The 19,174-nt window shown below is 34.6% G+C and overlaps 1 protein-coding gene across 10 annotated transcripts in view; it reads right to left on the reverse strand.

The window, feature by feature from the left end:
* Positions 1-9,849: 9,849 nt before the first annotated feature.
* Positions 9,850-19,174, reverse strand: part of LOC123556031 (filamin-C-like) — a 60,647-nt gene continuing 51,322 nt past the window's right edge. For 5 of the 10 annotated variants that reach the window (XM_053547647.1, XM_053547645.1, XM_053547648.1 and 2 more), the window contains 5 exons: positions 18,301-18,324; positions 15,541-15,693; positions 14,694-14,861; positions 12,711-12,903; positions 9,850-11,882 (listed from right to left, as the gene is read on the reverse strand). In XM_053547647.1, coding sequence (XP_053403622.1) covers positions 11,807-11,882; positions 12,711-12,903; positions 14,694-14,861; positions 15,541-15,693; positions 18,301-18,324 — 614 coding nt within the window. In that variant the 3' untranslated portion in view covers positions 9,850-11,806. Of the gene's footprint in view, positions 11,973-12,079; positions 12,333-12,710; positions 12,904-14,693; positions 14,862-15,540; positions 15,694-18,300; positions 18,325-19,174 lie in introns of those variants that run through there. The other 5 variants (XM_053547646.1, XM_053547649.1, XM_053547653.1 and 2 more) reach the window with 3 other exon arrangements.

Genomic DNA, 19,174 nt, shown 5'->3' on the forward strand with positions numbered 1-19,174 from the left:
TTTACTCTTATTTTATGCAACTTGAATTATGTGTCAGCTTGACTGTTTGTTTGTTTGTTAGCCCACCATCCTCAGATGGTGGGCTATTCAAATCACTCTGCATCTGTGGTCCGTCGTCCGTCCGTCCATTAACAATTTCTCATTATCGCATCTCCTCAGAAACTACTGGGGGATTTTGACCAAACTTTGTCAGAATGATGAATTGGTACCCTAGTTGTGTCCCCCTGAAAATCAGACTGGTTCAACAATTTTTGAGTGAGTTATGGCCCTTTGTTTATTTTGATTTCTAATATAATTTTATATCCAGTGGCCCTCCAAGTAGTTAATTGGTTTTTTATGGCCGTACCTGTAGAAGGGTCATAAAGTCTGCAGACACTAATGAGATAATGATTCAAGTTGTTCATTATTTTCCTATTACACCACAGCAGTGAATGGACTATGCTAGCAGATTGATGATTAATTTGTTTAGTTCTCATATTTCTGAGTTTAATTATTAGTTATAATATAAGTAATGGGAAACATTAGTCAGTTACTTCCCTTGATTATGTCCAAGAAGTAGATTGGTCCTACCTCTGTTTTTATCGTTGACTTCTTTGTAATTTTCAAAAGAAATATCTATAATAAAATTCATTGGATTGGAAAATGATTAAGGACATGTTTTCTTTTAGTGGCCCTCTGTTAAATTTAGGTTTGTTTAGTGATTTTTATTTAGAAACCTACGCATAAAAAGCATATTTATTTTGACCAAACACAACATCTTGGACAAAGGTTATAACAAAAAAGTCAGAGTAATCCAACTGAAAGGGACCAATGTAGTATTTGGTTATCCTTGCGCTTACCCTTCAACTTTTCAAGGGAAGTAACAAGCTAATGTTCCTCATTATATGTGCATTCTTTGTTTCCATAAGAAGAAAAAACAATAATTGATAATTGCATATCACTCATTAATGGTGTCATCTCTCTTGTTTAGGGTATGGGTTTAATTATTAGTTTTGATACAAAGTAATTATATGTGCATTCTCTGTTTCCGTAATAAGAAAAAAAATTGCATAATACTCATTAATAGTGTCATCTCTCTTGTTAAGGGTCAAGGTCACTTATTTTGATCTAGTGACCTACTTTTCTGTTTTTAACCTACAGCATTCAAATTTGGACCGCATGTATAGTTTTGAGTGGCTAGATTAACCTTGACATGAGTTGACCTTGATCTTGACCTAGTGACCTACTTTCACATTTCTGTAGCTACAGCCTTCAAATTTGGACCACATGCATAGGTTTGTGTACCAAAATAAACTTTGACCTTGACATTGACCTAGTGACCTACTTTCACATTTTTGAATGTACAGGCTTCAAATTTTGACCACATGCATAGTTTTGACCTTGATTTTGACTTAGTGACCTGCTTTCACATTTCTCAAGCTACAGCCTTCAAATTTGGATCACATGCATAGTTTTGTGTACTGAAATGAACTTTGATATTCAGATTGACCTAGTGACCTACATTCACATTTCTCAAGCTACAGACTTTAAATTTGGACCACATGCATAGTTTTATGTTCTGAATTGAAATTTGACCTTGATTTTTACCTAGTACCTATTTTCACATTTCTCAAGCTACAGCCTTCAAATTTGAAGCACATGCATAGTTTTTAGCTCGACTATAGGAAGTATAAGGAGAGCTATCCTACTTGACCCGGCGTCTGCGTCTTTCCGCGTCCCCATCTTGGTTAAAGTTTTTTTACACTTTCTCTTTTTTCAACTTATCTCTGTAATTACTTGATGGATTTGATTCAAACTTGAAATACTTATCCCTCATCATCATCCACATCATCTGACATAAGAGCCATAACTCTGGGACCAATATTTCATGAATTATCCCCCCTTTTCACTTAGATTTTCAGGTTAAAGTTTTGATGCATTTTCACTCTATCTCTGTTATTACTGAATGGATTTGATTCAAACTTAAAATAGTTGTTCAGCATCATCACCCTCATCATATGACAGAAGATGCATAACTCTGGCACAATTTTTTATGAATTATTCCCCTTTTTATTTAGAATTTCAGGTTAAAGTTTTATGCACTTCCACTCTATCTCTGTTATTACTGAGTGGATCTGATTCAAACTTAAACAATTGTTCAACGTCATTACACTTATCATATGACACAAGGTGCATAACTCTGGGACCAATTTTTCATGAATTATTTCCCCTTTTTTAGCTCACATGTCACAAAGTGACAGTGTGAGCTTTTGTGATCGCGCAGCGTCCGTCATCCGTCCGTGCGTCTGTGCGTAAACTTTGGCTTGTGACCTCTCTAGAGGTCACATTTTTCATGGGATCTTTATGAAAGTTGGTCAGAATGTTCATCTTGATAATATCTAGGTCAAGTTCGAAACTGGGTCACGTGCGGTCAAAAACTAGGTCAGTAGGTCTAAAAATAGAAAAACCTTGTGACCTCTCTAGAGGCCACATTTTTCAAAAGATCTTCATGAAAATTGGTCAGAATGTTCATCTTGATGATATCTAGGTCAAGTTCGAAACTGGGTCACGTGCCATCAAAAACTAGGTCAGTAGGTCAAATAATAGAAAAACCTTGTGACCTCTCTAGAGGCCATATTTTTCATGGGATCTGTATGAAAGTTGGTGTGAATGTTCATCTTGATAATATCTAGGTCAAGTTCGAAACTGGGTCAGCTGCGGTCAAAAACTAGGTCATTAGGTCTAAAAATAGAAAAACCTTGTGACCTCTCTAGAGGTCATACTTTTGAATGGATCTTCATGAAAATTGGTCAGAATGTTCACCTTGATTATATCTAGGTCAAGTTTGAAACTGGGTCACGTGCCATCAATAACTAGGTCAGTAGGTCAAATAATAAAAAAAACCTTGTGACCTCTCTAGAAGCCATATTTTTCATGGGAACTGTATGAAGGTTGGTCTGAATGTTCATCTTGATGATATCTAGGCCAAGTTCGAAACTGGGTCATCTGTGATTAAAAACTAGGTCAGTAGGCCTAAAAATAGAAAAAACCTTGTGACCTCTCATTTCAAAACTGGGTCATGTTGGGACAGGTGAGCGATTCAGGACCATCATGGTCCTTTTGTACTTAGAATTTTAGGTTAAAGTTTTGATGCACTTTCACTCTGTCTCTGTTATTACTGAATGGATTTGATTCAAACTTAAAGTAGTTGTTCAACATCATCACCCACACCATATGACACAAGGTGCATAACTCTGGCGCCAATATTTAATTAATTATGCCCATTTTTGCTTAGGATGTACTTATATAGTGTTTTGATACATTTTATCTTTACCTCTCATTACTTTAAGTTGATATTTTTGACATAGACTCAGGCTATTATGCAATATCTTCATCCACAATTGGAGTCATTAAACACTCCAGTGACAAGTCTAGTTTCCTCAGATATGCCCAGTTTCACTATCCAGCATCGAAATAGGTGAGCGCGCTGTCTCCTGTGACAGCTCTTGTTTTATATTGAAATGAATTTTGACCTTGAAATTGATCTAATGACCTTCTTTCACATTATTTCTTAAGCTACAGCTTTCAAATTTGGACCACATGCATGGACCACATGCACAGTTTTGTGTACAGAAATGAACGTTGACCTTAATTTTGACCTAGTGACATATTTGTGCTTTGCTCATAGCACATTCATATATTGACCAATCTCTTTGATATTTGTTATGTAAGTACCTTGTATGGAGCGAAAATTACCAATTGGTATTAGAGGTCACTGGGTCCAAGGACTGTGATCACTTGGCTTCTAACATAGTTACCTACTTTTAGGATTTTGAGCTAGTGTTGAAATTTAGAACATTCAAAAAATGACTCAATGGTGGGCACCAAGACCACTCTGTGATCTCTTGTTTTGGGTTTAACGCCATTTTTCAACAGTATTTCAGTTATGTAACGGCGAGCAGTTAACCTTAACCAGTGTTCCTGGATTCTGTACCACACCTGTTCTCCGCATATAACTGCCAACTTCCCCGCATGAATCAGAGTTGGATGACGAATGATTTCAAATACAATGTCTTTAATCAAATCGTCACGGAGAATATAAGCCTCGCTCCGTATGACGCGTCGGGGATCGAACCTACGGCTTCGAGTGCGGGATGTCGTGGGTTCGATCCCCGACTGCGTCGTACCAAACAAGTAAATAATGGTACTAGTAGCTTCCTCGCTTGGCGCTCAGCATTAAGAGGGTAGTGCTAGGACTGGTCAGCTCGGTGTCAGTATAATGTGACTGGGTTTGGGTGTCATGTCACGTGTCTACGGCGTGATATTCCAGTGAGGCAGCACTATAAAGTTGGGCATTGTGCTCACTGCTACAAGTAGACACCATGGTTAATATGACTGAAAGATTGTTGAAAAGACGTTAAACCCGAACACACACGCACGCACGCACACACATTTTTAAGAGACCACCAGAGCTAAAAACGGACATGTTTAAAAGTTAAAAATAGAAATACCTGTAAACAACTGCCTATGAGCAGTGTAATGGGGCTTCACCACACTTGGTCTGTAGAATCAAGGTCCTCAAACGGGGTAACTCGTCTCCCTTTTATGGACCATTTGAGCTAAATATTGAATAATTTCTTCTCACAAACTACTGGATGCATCTTCATTAAACTTGATGTGTAGCATCATTATATGGTCTTCTCCCAATTGTATACCAAGGAAAACACTTGGGTCCCTTTTATGGGCAATGAGAGGTAAAAATAAAACCATTATAAAGACCCTTTCCAAAATACCATTAGCCTGCTCAGTTGTCTGTGTGTATTTTGTCCACCCAGTTTTAAAGACTTACGAACCATACAGTATTTGAATTGTATTATTAATATTTCTCAGTCATTGTATTATTAATATTTCTCATGTGTATACCCTCAGTTCTATTTCGCTCCTTCCAAGTCCTGTTTTTAGCTCACCTGAGCACAAAGTGCTCAAGGTGAGCTTTTGTGACCGCCCTGTGTCCGTCATCAGTCGTCCATCCGGCGTCGTTTGTGTCGTCAACATTTTAACTGTTAACACTCTAGAGGCCACAATTTTGGCCCAATCTTAATTTAACTTAAACTTTGTCAGAATGTTACCCTCAATAAAATCTTGGACGAGTTCGATATTGGGTCATCTAAGTTCAAAAACTAGGTCACCAGGTCAAATCATAGGAAAAGCTTGTTAACACTCCAGAGGTCACAGTTTTGGCCCAAACTTAATGAAACTTGGTCAGAATGTTACCCTCAATAAAATCTTGGACGAGTTCGATATTGGGTCATCTGGGGTCAAAAACTAGGTCACCAAGTCAAATCAAAGGAGAAGCTTGTTAACACTGTAGAGGCCACATTTATGGCTGTATCTTCATGAAACTTTGTCAGAATGTTAATCTTGATGATCTGTAGGTCCAGTTTGAATCTGGGTGATGTAGGGTCAAAATCTAGGTCACCAGGTCAAATCAAAGGAAAAGCTAGTTATCACTCTAGAGGTCACATTTATGACCTTATCTTAATGAAACTTGGTCAGAATGTTAATCTGGATGATCTTTAGGTCAAGTTCAAATCTGGGTCAGGTGGGGTCTAAATCTAGGTCACCAGGTCAAATCAAAGGAAAAGTTAGTTTAGACTTTATTTTCATGAAACTTGGTCAGAATGTTAATCTTGATGATCTTTAGGTCAAGTTCAAATCTGGGTCAGGTGGGGTCTAAATCTAGGTCACCAGGTCAAATCAAAGGAAAAGTTAGTTTAGACTTTATTTTCATGAAACTTGGTCAGAATGTTAATCTTGATGATCTTTAGGTCAAGTTCGAATCTAGGTCATGTGGGGTCAGAAACTAGGTCACCGGGTCAAATCAAAGGAAAAGTTAGTTAACACTCTAGAGGCCACATTTATGACCATATCTTAATGAAACTTCGTCAGAATGTTAATCTTGATGATCTTTAGGTCAGTAGGTCAGGTGAGCGATACAGGGCCTTCATGGCCCTCTTGTTCTTTACATTTCTCACAGTTAATTAAGTGTTGTATCTCGTGACGTTTCTTGGTATCAATCAGGTCCTCTTTTTAAACTTTGTAACCCCTTGATTGACCCATGTAACCTCTACGTAGCCCTTAGAGCATAGATTTCCTTCCACATCCTTTCGCTTCTCTTAGAGAAAATTTCTTGCACACCCTTGATCTAAGGGTAACGCAGGGGTTACAAGGGTCAATCAAGTTACAAAGTTTAGTAAAAAGGGGACCTAAGTGGCTTAGTGTACGCTTGAGAAGGGGCGGAAAAGGTTTTAATTCTAATAGTGATAATGAAACCCCTCAAATATTCTTAAAAGAAGTTTTCTTGTATAACTTTAAGTCAATGTAAAACCCTCAAATCAAATTTATATGACAACGCTTTGACAAACATTGCTAGCAGGTCATGTAAACGTACAATATTACTAACTAGGTAATCAAACAGCATTTCGTGTAATGGCGGAAAGAAAAAAACAACTCATTTTTTCCCAGTCAAAGTGGCATTTTTAGCTCATCTGATTTTTAAAAAAAGAAGAAAAAAAAAGATGAGTTATTGTCATCACTTGATCGGCGTTGGTGTTGGCGTAGGTATTGGCTTTGTCTGGTTAAGTTTTATGTTTAGGTCAACTTTTCTCCTAAACTATCAAAGCTATTGCTTTAAAACTTGCAACTCTTCACCATCAGAAGCTGACTCTGTACAGCAAGAAACATAACTCCATCCTGCTTTTTGCAAGGATTATGACCCCTTTTGGACTTGAATATATCAGATTTCTTGGTTAAGTTCTATGTTTAGGTCAACTTTTCTCCTAAACTATCAAAGCTGTTGCTCTGAAACTTGCAACTCTTTTTCACCATCAAAGGCTGGCCCCGTACAGCAAGAAACATAACTCCATCCAGTTTTTTGCAAGAATTATGGCCCCTTTTGGACTTAGAAAATATCAGATTTCTTGTTTAAGTTTTGTGTTTAGGTCAACTTTTCTCCTTGACGGTCAAAGCTATTGCTTTGAAACTTGGAGCAGTTATTTATCATTAAAAGCTGACACTGCACAGCAAGTACCGTAACTCTACATTGCTTTTTGCAAGTATTATGGGCCCTTTTGGACTTAGAAAATCATGGGTAGGACAATATTTCTATTATACAGAGCCAAATCAGATGAGCGTCTGCACCCGCAAGGCGGTGCTACTGTCATGTTATATGTAAGCCAGTTCCTGTTTTTATTTCATTGTGGACCTATTTTTGGCATTTTGGTAGCATTTTTAAGGAGATATTTTGCATTCATAGAAATATTAACAAACCTTATTACTCATGTGTTCATACACACATTTTAGCTGTCAGTTTGGAAGTATTCCATAGTGTTGACCTGTCAGGCAAAACATCTCTCTTAGAAGATATATGGCCCCCTACTTTTCTTGCTGTTTGTTTGGTTCATAGGTCATTTAAGAACATAAGACTAGAAATCCTTTCTTGAAATGGACCTGGCTATGTGTTACAACTCTCAGAAGATTGTTAATTTTGTGTAGAACATATAGCACATTTATTTACTACTGTATACCCTAAACTGTTTTAGTTAAAAGAGAAGAGAACTCAATATATGACCCTATACAGCTGTATGTAAATGACCTGACATGACAAGTTAATAACTCTAGCTTTTATCTTTTCAAAATCATGCCACTTTTGAATTTGGAAAATTGCTCAAAGCTTTGTATATACGCAAACTTTTCAAAACCTACCGACCAAATTCTTTCACACTTGTCTTTGGCATCATGATATGACTTCTCAGGACGTTATATAACTAGAGCTTTTATTTTAGCAAAAATTATGCCCATTCAAGTTGAAAATAGAATTGTTGTGAAAGTTTTTAAGCATAATTAGCAGAAACTAGTTGACCAAATGTTTTCAAATTCTAAACACATGAACTGACCTCACAGAGCAGGTTTAGTAGATAGGTTAAGTTTTGGCAAAATTTTGTGACAGTCTCTTTTTCACAAAGAAATTTTGAAGTTTTACATTTATCAAGTTGTACGGAATGCTTTCAAACCAATCATAAATCTTCGGTATCATGATATGATTATTCTGAGCCAGGTTCCATACTTGACTAAGGTAAGTCTTACAATTTACAAAATTATGCCCCTTTTTCAAGTTATAAAATTATATTAAAACTGTCTTGAAGGTTTGCACAAGAACGTATGAAATATGTGATCTACAAGAGTAGTGAATGAACATATTAAGAAATATACAATCTCTTAGGGTATCGCAAGAACGTGTAATCAAGAATGTGTAAGGAAATACATAACATCTAAGGGTAGCACAAGAATGTATAAGAAAATACATAAACTCTTAGGGTAGGGCAATGACGATTAAGGAAATACATAATTTCTAATGGTTGCACAAGAACGTATGAAGAAATACTTAATCTCTATAAACGGAAGCAAATGTACGTATAAGGAAATAAAATATATTACTAGTATCTGTTGAGGTACCACAAGAACACGTAAGGAAATACCTCACAGGGTAGTGCATGGAAATGTATAATCTATATGGGTAGCGCAATTGCGCATAAGGAAATACATGATTTCTGATGACAGAACAGGAACTTGTTTGGACATAAATAATTTCTTAGGGTAGCGCCAGAAGGTATATGGAAATGTATATTCAAGACCGTTTAAGGAAATATATAACCTCTAAGGATAGAGCAAGAACTTATATTGAAATATGTAATATCTGATGGTAGCACAAGAATGTGAATATGCAAGAAAAAATATAATCTTTATTGGTAGCACAAGGACGTGTAAGGATATATATAATCTCTAAGAATAGCATGATAACATATAACGAAATATAAATATAACATCTAACGGTAGCACAAGAACATGTGAGGAAATACATAATATCAAAGGCTAGCACAAAAACGCTTTAGAAAATCTATACTTGATATCTCTAAGAACAGCACAATGACGTGTATGGAAATATGGAATTTTTAAGGGTAGCACAAGAATGTATAATGAAATATGTAATCTCTCATGGTAGCATTAGAACGTACGTAAGGGTAGTGCAAGAACGTATAAGGAAATATGTAATCTTTAATTGTAGCAGAAGGTCGTATGTAATGTAGCACCAGAACTTATAAAAAACATGTTATCTCTAATGATAGCTGATGAATATATGAAACGGTAACGCAAGAACGTTTTTGGAAATATATAAACTCTAATGGTAGCGCAAGAACGTATAAGGAAATATGTAAACTATAATGGCAGAACAAGAACGTTATTAACGGTAGCAAAAAAAAACGCATAAGGCAATACGTAATCTCTAGAGGTAGCGCAAGAACGTTTTAGGAAACATGTTATCTCTTATGGTAGCACATGAACGTATAAAGAAGGAAATATGTCGTTTCTAATGGTAGAGCAAGACCGTATAGGGTAATATAAAACCTCTAATGGTAGCGCTAGAGCGTATAAGGAAATATAAAATCTCTTAGGACAGTGCAAGAACGTATTTGGAAATATAAAATCTCTTAGGATAGCACAAGAACGTATAAGGAAGTGTAAAATCTCTAAGGGTAGCGAAATAACGTAAAAGATAATATATAATGTCTTACTGTAGCGCAAGAACGTGTATGGAAATGTGCAATCTGTAATTGTAGCGCGAGAACGTTAGTAGCGGTAGCCAAAAAACGTATAAGGCAATACGTAATCTCTAGAGGTAGCGCAAGAACGTTTTAGGAAACATGTAATCTCTTATGGTAGCACATGAACGTATAAAAAGGAAATATGTCGTTTCTAATGGTAGAGCAAGACCGTATAGGGTAATATAAAACCTCAAAAACAGAAACCCAATGAGTTTTCCATTGCTTTATTGAGTTCAGCATTTCGGTAATAAAATAGCATACATATATGTCATCACTATAGTCGTACGTTAAAATATATATAATCAGTAAAAGTTTTTTGTATACAACTTTATGTGTTATTTAAGAACTACATACACTTATATATATATATATAATATCAAAGAAATCATCTCAACAAATAATCCGTAGTAAATAAGCATTGTATATTGACGCACTAGTACATTTACCATGAGAATATTTGTATTCTTATATACTAAACTAATTTTGCACTACTTGCGAGTTGTACTAAAATATAAAATATATGATTTAATTAAAATTGTACATGTATATAGTCAAAAATATAAACACACATTTAAACAGCACCATGTTGTAGAAGTATTTAAAGATATCATTATGCAACTTGTTTTTGTATCCAGTATTAACTATGTATATATGCTAAACAAGAACAAAAGATTTTAAATTAACATTTTTAAACATTCACATCACCAGCGCTAGCACAAGCCCAAATAATTTGCCTTGCCTGAATAATGGGTTTTAAAATGTAAAAAATGTCGGAAATCTATTTTGAATTGAAATGACCATTCATATGAGTATATGATATCAATTTGTACAAATCCGGTGACTCGAAGCTTTGTAATGTTTATACTGAAGCAAATAGTTGCATTAAACCTTTTAAAAGAGAAAAGGAATTACAAGAACAGTTCGTTTGAATGTACCTGTCAGACAGACAGCCTCAGAATTGAAATACAAAATTGAGTTTAGATTGTATATATTGAGACAATAAACATTCAAATTTATTTAATTATTTCCATGGCCAGGTCATTCTTTGATTATAAGAAAGAAGAGTAGATTTTTCTAGTAAGAGAAGAAAAAAGTAGAAAAGAACTGGACAAATTTTGACAAGACTGTCCTTTTCATTAATAGTATAAATAAAAAACAGTAAAATGAAATATATCATGATCAACATATAGACTCTAGTTATGATATGGGTTTGTTGCTGTTATAAACAATGTTTGAAAGGATCTATATTGGGTAAACTCTGAAAAATCGTAAACAACCAGCCACATGTACACACAGCAACAGCAATATCCCATAAAGTGTATTTTCAAAAATGCATATTCTAATTAAATGTTTAACCAATTGAATATTGATTCGAGCAGTCTATGAATACAAAACGCAACCTATGTTTGACTACACTATTCTACAAGAGATCAACAATATGATCAATACCGTCATTCTTCGATAGTGAAACACAATGACATCTTTCTTCAATATTAAATACACAATGACGTCATTTTTCGACAGCGAATACAAAACTTCACTAAAATAGATAAATGTAAAGAATAAAATGAAAATATTACAATTGATAAAATACGCTGACATCGTACAATGGTAACCATACAACTTTAGAAGGTACTAAAATCAAAGCAGTGTAAAATGTAGAAGTTGCAATAAAGTGGAAACTGTATATTGAAGCATACAAATAATTACATATGAAATATAAAAAATGCCGCTGGTGTATGTTATCCAAACCAAGTTGGTGCGAGGTAGCATATGCTGTCCATTTTGGAACAATGTTTGAATCCTTCGAAACCAGGAACAAACATACTTGTAAGTCTCTGGGTGAGGATAGCTATGTGGTCAATATCTATTCCTGTACGTGTTGATATTTGCATTTTATTGGCAAGCATACAGCTTCTAAGCATTTAAATATGTGTGTCAGTCATTGTTTATTATATGCTACCCTTCTCTGTTTAAACCATGAACATTTTCAAATTGCATTCTATCGGTACATGTTGAAACATTTGTCCTGGTGTATGCCTGGACATTTTGATTATGGCAGATGCACATATATACCGACAGTATTACCAAATTCCAAAAGTTATGAGCATTTACTTCTCCGTGACATCCCAAAAAATGATACTTCAATGACATGTATTATATTATCAATACATAATGCTGTTCTGAGTTGTATTCATTGGTGATAGTTTTCCCGAACTTCTTGATGAGGAGTCTCTGGATCTGCAACCAAATCCCAAAGTAGATATTGTATTTTCTCATATAGATATTCAACAAAATCCCATATTAAATATTGTAGTTTCTTATATAGACCTGCAACAAAATCCCACAGTAAATATTGTAGTTTCTCATATAGATATTCAACAAAATCCTACAATAAATATTGTAGTTTCTTATATAGACCTGTAACAAAATCCCACAGTAAATATTATAGTTTCTCATATAGACATTCAACAAAATCCCACATTGAATATTGGAGTTTCTTATACAGACCTGCAATAAAATTCCACAGTAAATATTGTAGTTTCTTATATAGACCTGTGACAAAATCCCGCAGTAAATATTGTACTTTCTCATACAGATCTGCGGCAAAATACCACAATAAATATTGTACTTTCTAATATAGATATTCAACAAAATCCCATATTAAATATTGTAGTTTCTTATATAGACCTGTAACAAAATCCCACAGTAAATATTGTACTTTCTCATATAGATTCATATAGATCTGCAACAAAACCCCACAATAAACATTGTACTTTCTCATACAGGCAACAACGTCCCATAGTAAATACTGTGGTGGCTGATATAGCCATACAGTTAATTTCTTATCAATAAGTGATTTGTCACAACAATGACATCCACAAATACGTTGTATTACATACATTCCACAGAAATATAATTTAATATGGGAACCATAGCAATTTTGGGCACTTTAGACTGTTCAAAAAACTGTTAACTAAAACTCATGTAACTGAGTAGTTAATATTAGTGTTATTTAATTATATCTGTTAATCCAAACAATATTGAAGAGAACTGTTATATGTTCACCTTTCTACTCTACTTCCATAATCTAGTAATTCCATTTCATTTGACGCAACTAGCACCGTATAAGGACTTCCTGGCACGTGTTTTCCTGACCATTGCACGTTAATCGTGTACATCCCAGGTTCCGCAGGATGGTACAGACAATTAAACAACTTATCCTTCTGACTGGCACGTTTCATCTCAACATGGAACGCCCCTGAAATTTTAAACGTCCATTTATTTATAAACTAGAATGTGTCTGTATGACACAGGGTGTGCCCCTCCCCCATTGGTACATTTGTCACAAATAAGGGAAATAATTCAAATGTTTGCAGTCTTAATGGGGTATAGGTTCAACCAACATTTTATGAAAAGGATTCATTATTCTAGGCCATATATTTTTTGAGCTATGAGAATCACAATAAAAAATCCACTATTTTGGCTATTTCAAGGGCTGTAACTCTGTAATAAACTCTAAGATTTTCAAGAAGAATGCCAAGTGTGCAAGGTCACATCATGATAAAGACCCAAGCAAGGTTTCATGAATTGACATGAAATACTTTTTGAGCTAGGCACATAATTAGGTGAAAATGTGCATTTTTTTACTATTTCAGGGGCCATAACTTTAAAAATTAGGGGGTAGAGCCAGCCAAAATATAAGGGATGTGCAAGTTTTTATCATGATAAAGACTTATGCAAGTTTTCAACCATTTATATTAAAAACTTTTTGAGCTAGATGCATCACAAGGTGAAAATGTGCATTTTTTACTATTTCAGGGGCCAAAACTCTGAAAATAGGGGGCGGACCCAAATGAAAAATAGGAGGTGCGCAAGTTCATATCATGATTAAAACTCATGCAAGGATTCATGAATCTATATCAAATACTTTTGAGCTAGGCGTGTCACAGGGTGAAAATGTGCATCCCTATTTCAGGGGCCATAACTCTAAAAATTGGGGTCAGAGCCAGACGAAAATTAGGAGGTGCGCAAGTTCATATCATGATAAAGACTCATGCAAAATTTAATCAATCTATATGAAATAAATCTTGAGCTAGGCGCGTCACAAGGTGAAAATGTGCATTTTTGACAATTTCAGGGGCCATAACTCTAAAAATAGGGGGCGGACCCAATGAAAAAAGGAGGTGCGCAAGTTCATATCATGATTAAGATTCATGCAAGGTTTCATGAATCTATATCAAATACTTTTTGAGCTTGGCGTGTCAAAAGGTGAAAATGTGCAGTTTTGATTATTTCAGGGGCCATAACTCTAAAAATAGGGGTCGGAGCCCGACGAAAAATAGGAGGTGCGCACGTTCATATTATGATAAAGACTCATGCAAGGTTTCATCAATTTATATCAAATACTTTTCGAGCTAGGCGCGTCACAAGGTGAAATTTTTTGACTACAAATGTATTTCAGGGGCCATAACTCTGAAATAGGGAGGGGACCCAGATGAAAAATAGAAGGTGCGCAAGTTCATATCATGATCATGACTCATGCAAGGTTTCATCAATTTATATCAAATGCTTTTTGAGCTAGGCGCGTCACGAACTTCGGACGGACGGACGGACGGACGGACAAGAGCAAATCTTTATGCCCCCACCACTCATCGGGGGCACAAAAATACATCACGCCCTCTTCTAAATGAACTACATGTATCAAGATTATTTTCTGTAAACCTGTGCGTTTCAGAGACCTCAGTGTATGCGTAGGCCATTACAACTTAAAAAAAAACCATCCACTACAAAATCCGTCCGAAGCATAATTGACCGAAGCAAAATAACAAAAGACTCAGTTTGATGATGTTCATTAACGAATTAAATGTGCAACATCAATCATTCTCCACCACTCGCTTCTGTATGATCGCATTCTTTACTTTAAACGACACGCCCGAAGTACGAAAGCCCTTTATAATGTCTGATTCATGAGAAATCTAAGGATGGCAAGAAGGGAACACTATCTGATGTTGATATCTTTCATATGAAAGCGTGGTACTCCGCATTTACCTTTCAGTCCCATCACGCTCACATGCAGTTCACCGCCGCCAGCACCCGTAGCATCTACGAAGAAATAACCTTGATATTCTGGGAACACACCACTTTCAAGACCTGGACCCCAGACTTTAATCTTGCCATGAGGTGCGGTCGGATGTATCTCTATCGCAAAGGGACTTCCTATCAAATGAAAAGATATATGTGGTGAGTCAGTTTAAAATCTGAAAGAAGAAATGTAGCTAATGAGAATCTAAGTATGTAAACGCAACTTTGAAATATAAATAAGTTTAAACATAAAACAATCCTGTTAAATCCCCATGGTTTATAAAGTTGTCGTTCTTGTTTGTACCTGTAATAAGGAACAGTATAAACATCAGACACTTGACTCAATTTGCGTCCTGAAGACGAAATTCGTAACTAACACGACTCATTGCAAAATGAAAGTCTTTTATCCAAATTGTCCTGTTTTCGGACCCTGTATTTGACATTGCAAAGATAGATATCTATAGAACATGAATGAAAAGGAAGAAAGAAACAATGAAAATGAAGTCTCGTTTAAAGATTTTATATATCTTGTGAATTTAAAGGCCTATTTTACTCATTGAAACTTCATTAATTGTTTCTTTTTTTCGTCCACTATGCATTTGAAAATGTCAAAAACGCTTTGTTGTTATCCCACACGCCTCATTAAATAAAGATGATTCAGTTATAACCGCTAGTCTGCATTGTTTTAAGTCAACGCTTAAAACCATGACGGTTTATGATGTTTATTTCAATCCTGGCAGCTTGTTTCCTTAGGTCAAAGTTAACATCGCTAATAAAGGTACTTAACAGAAAGTAGACATGAAAAAATGGATACCAAAAACATGCTGTTTGTTTAGCCTTATACTAAGTATGTGTTTTCCAAGCTTTTCTGGTTTCACTTTAAGTCTGTACGTCCCGTCGAAATTGTCCGTAAGATGAACAGGTACATCCAGGCCGTCCGGATCCTTGCAATCAATGGTTAACTCCCCTGGAAGTAATAAAATTGTAAATTGTATATTTAATAATGCTAAGATGATGCAGTAACTGTAAGACTTGTTTAGTAAATAAATGAAATTTGATATGGACATATGACTTTATACTGTGTGCCTATCTTGCCACTGATACTTATGTGATAAGAAATCTTATAATATTGTATTTTGTAATGAAAATTGTTTTCTTTTTTTTAATGAATTATAATTTATTTTTCTATGTAGTTGGGTGACCAAAATGCTACGAACCACATCGCAACAAAAAGTGTTGGAATTCGGTAGTGCAGTAAATTTTGTTGGAAGCTGTGGTATGTCCAGAACGTTGGAAAACTTTTAAAAGACTGTAATGCAGCTTATATCGTTTTCATTGCAAAAAATGTGATATAAATTTTGCCATTTGCAGGTTGTGCCTTTAAACATTTTTTTCTGCCATTCATAAGACTCGAAAGAGCATTTATTACGAACTTCAAGAAAGTGTAATGCATCATTCAACATCTTACATTTTGTCTCGATGTGGTTGTTTAATCTGGGAAATCAGTAATATATGTATATCCAATTATAGACCCGGCATGCAAATATACTATAATATACGTTTGTTTTCATTCTCTAAAACTATTTACAATGTGTACGATATAGCCTAATTGTATATATACTGTCAAACATTGAATGGGTAACATCTGATAACATGCTTATAACATTTTGTGAAATGAAATCATTTCTGTGCCACTTAGCTCATTAGAGGGATAATTCTCAATAAAAAAAAATGCGTTCACGATAAGCACACACAATTCTTGGAAATACTCAGTTTTATGCTAAGTTCATGCTATATTTTTCTTAATATAGAGTACTAAGTAATATAACGAGTATTTGGCATGCATGGAAATGTTGAAATATGATAAGCAAAAACTCGTATAAATCTCTGTGTATTCGTAAACAAACTGGATGAATTTATTACGACTTGAAATGATTGCTCGAGTTTTGTAATCTGTAAAATGGTAGAAGGGAAAAAAGATAGAACAGATATATAAAAAGATGCTAATATATGCCGTACTTTGTAATATTAGAGAAACAAATATTATAACCAAAGAATATATTATACAATATTTATAAGGAGCGTTTGAAAAGTTCAAAACGCACTAAATACGTTTTTATGACAAATCTTTTTTTGACTGAACACCTGAAAAGAACCTCTAATGGTACCACAGAGGTACGAGATGCATTTATAGTTAAGTAATGCTTGCATTTAGACTTCGTAGAGTCTTGTACCGTCTTGTGGTAATTAATCACCAATATGCGTTTCAGAAACCTTAAAAACGCCCCTTTTATTTAATGTTTGTTTATTTTAGTAATTATTGTTATGAAATTATGTACGTATATTTATAAATTACCAATATTATCTGAAACAAAAGTAAGTACTATGTAGAACTTTTGTACATGGAAAACATTTCCTTTTAATAATGATGCTACCCGTGCATAATGTCATTTTGTGTATCAAATGAAATCACATACCATTGACAGGCATGCATATTGACATAAGATACGTTACCAAGGTAGACTTCTATATCACATGCACAACAGGAAAAAAATGAAATCTAAGTCTTTATCACAGATATTCAAGTGTAAACTGAACTTCTTACTGGACATTACATTGAAAACTTGTTATTTTAATTGACATTGCATTTTCATATTACACATAGCTCATAATCAAATCAAATAAACACATATCGAGGGTTCAACGCAATAAGGGCGTATCTACATATGATTATTATATGTAGATACGCCCTTATTGCGTTGAACCCTCGATATAGCTGTGCTAACGATCAAATTATATTGCCAAACAGGCAAAATCTACCATTTTCAAGGAAAGAAAAAAAACATATGTTGTAACAGTTCTCCGTTTTTCAATTTCTATTTACTGACACTATTGTAGTCGGAAATTTATCTATCAGTTTGTAATCCTAAATATATTCAAATTTATTCAGAATAATTTTATAAGATCAAATCTACATAGTTTATGTTTTATGCTTTAACCAATTTCTTTTCGAAGACTGACAAAGACTTTTGCAACAACCGTACATATTTAATATTGTATAAGAAATGATACTGTTTTCTTTATCTATAATCTGAAAACGTTACTGCACCTTTGTCTTAACTTCAAGATATATGGATGCAGATGTTTCATTACCATTCTTCATAATGTTTGTCCACTTTGTTTCTAATAATAAGCAACTTTGCACATGCTTTCTAAAACATCCGCAAACATATTCCCAAACAAAATAGTATAAAAAGGAATATAAGTAGTTATATAAAAATCTGCATGATAATTTTGAAATAAAACGTGCAATTATGTCGTATGCAAACGTTACAAAAGTCGTTTTCAAATGTTGATACAAATACGCCATTATGTATCGTACATTATACTCCAATAACATGTTTTGTACTCTTAATGTCCCATTCCATACTGCTGGTATTTATCTAGGGAAATTTCAAAATTTCTACAATATTTTTATATTTTCCAGGTAGTTATCTTTTATTTACTGCTCCAGCGACAAAATTGTGCAAAGAATAAAAAGAGTTTGCATATGACCTTACAAAAGGTTACTTACTGTCTTCTTTGCTTTGGGCTGGTTCTATATAAGACACCACAATTAATTAGTAATTAACTGATTAAATCTCCCATCCCAGGTTAAAGTGCAGCCTACTGTCATAGTGAAAGTAATTGATAATACGTGACAAATTCTGAATAACATTTATAATGAAATGCGCTTAATGTTGCTAATAGTAACAATAAGTAAGGAACGTTGATAATGAAATCTGATTGGTTGACATCGATTCTTAATTATAAATGATGAAAACGAAATGTGTCTAAGTAATGAAAAAATGAAAGGTAACATTCAGGTATACAAATTAAAACTTTTTAGTACTCTGATTTCGAAATAACAATCACCATGTCCCCAGAGTATGACTTGCGCATTTTAAAACAAAATTCTCAAAACATACATAACGTATAAACAGTGTTAAGTTTAACGAATGGTACTTGCAGTTTTTGTTTTTTGAATATTGTATCCGAAGCTTTTTAAATGTCAGACAATCTAAGCGTTTGTTCTAAGTAAAGGGCAATGTTAAAATATTTTGAAATCCAGCTTGGGGTAGGAAAACTTGCCCCATAACGTTTGCTTCTGCTTGACCGATAGACGGCACCGGCAAACAAAATATCACAATGGCATTCAAGCTACATGTCATGCTAGACTGGGTCTTGATATAGTTTTACACCAAGTGCTAGATAATGCTGCTTGGCAAAACTTTTGTTGTAATACTTAAGTCAGGTACAGTCATTTTGAATCAGGCCTTTTGAAAGGAAAATATGCAATGATTTTTAAAAAAATGCACAGGTTGTAAAACTGACACAGTATAAATATCTTGAAACGATCACCATCCGTCCACAATGTATAAATCTTTGCTACGTGTTATTCACTTTTA

The sequence above is a fragment of the Mercenaria mercenaria genome, chromosome 7, assembly GCF_021730395.1.
Source record: "Mercenaria mercenaria strain notata chromosome 7, MADL_Memer_1, whole genome shotgun sequence".
NCBI lineage: Eukaryota > Metazoa > Mollusca > Bivalvia > Venerida > Veneridae > Mercenaria > Mercenaria mercenaria.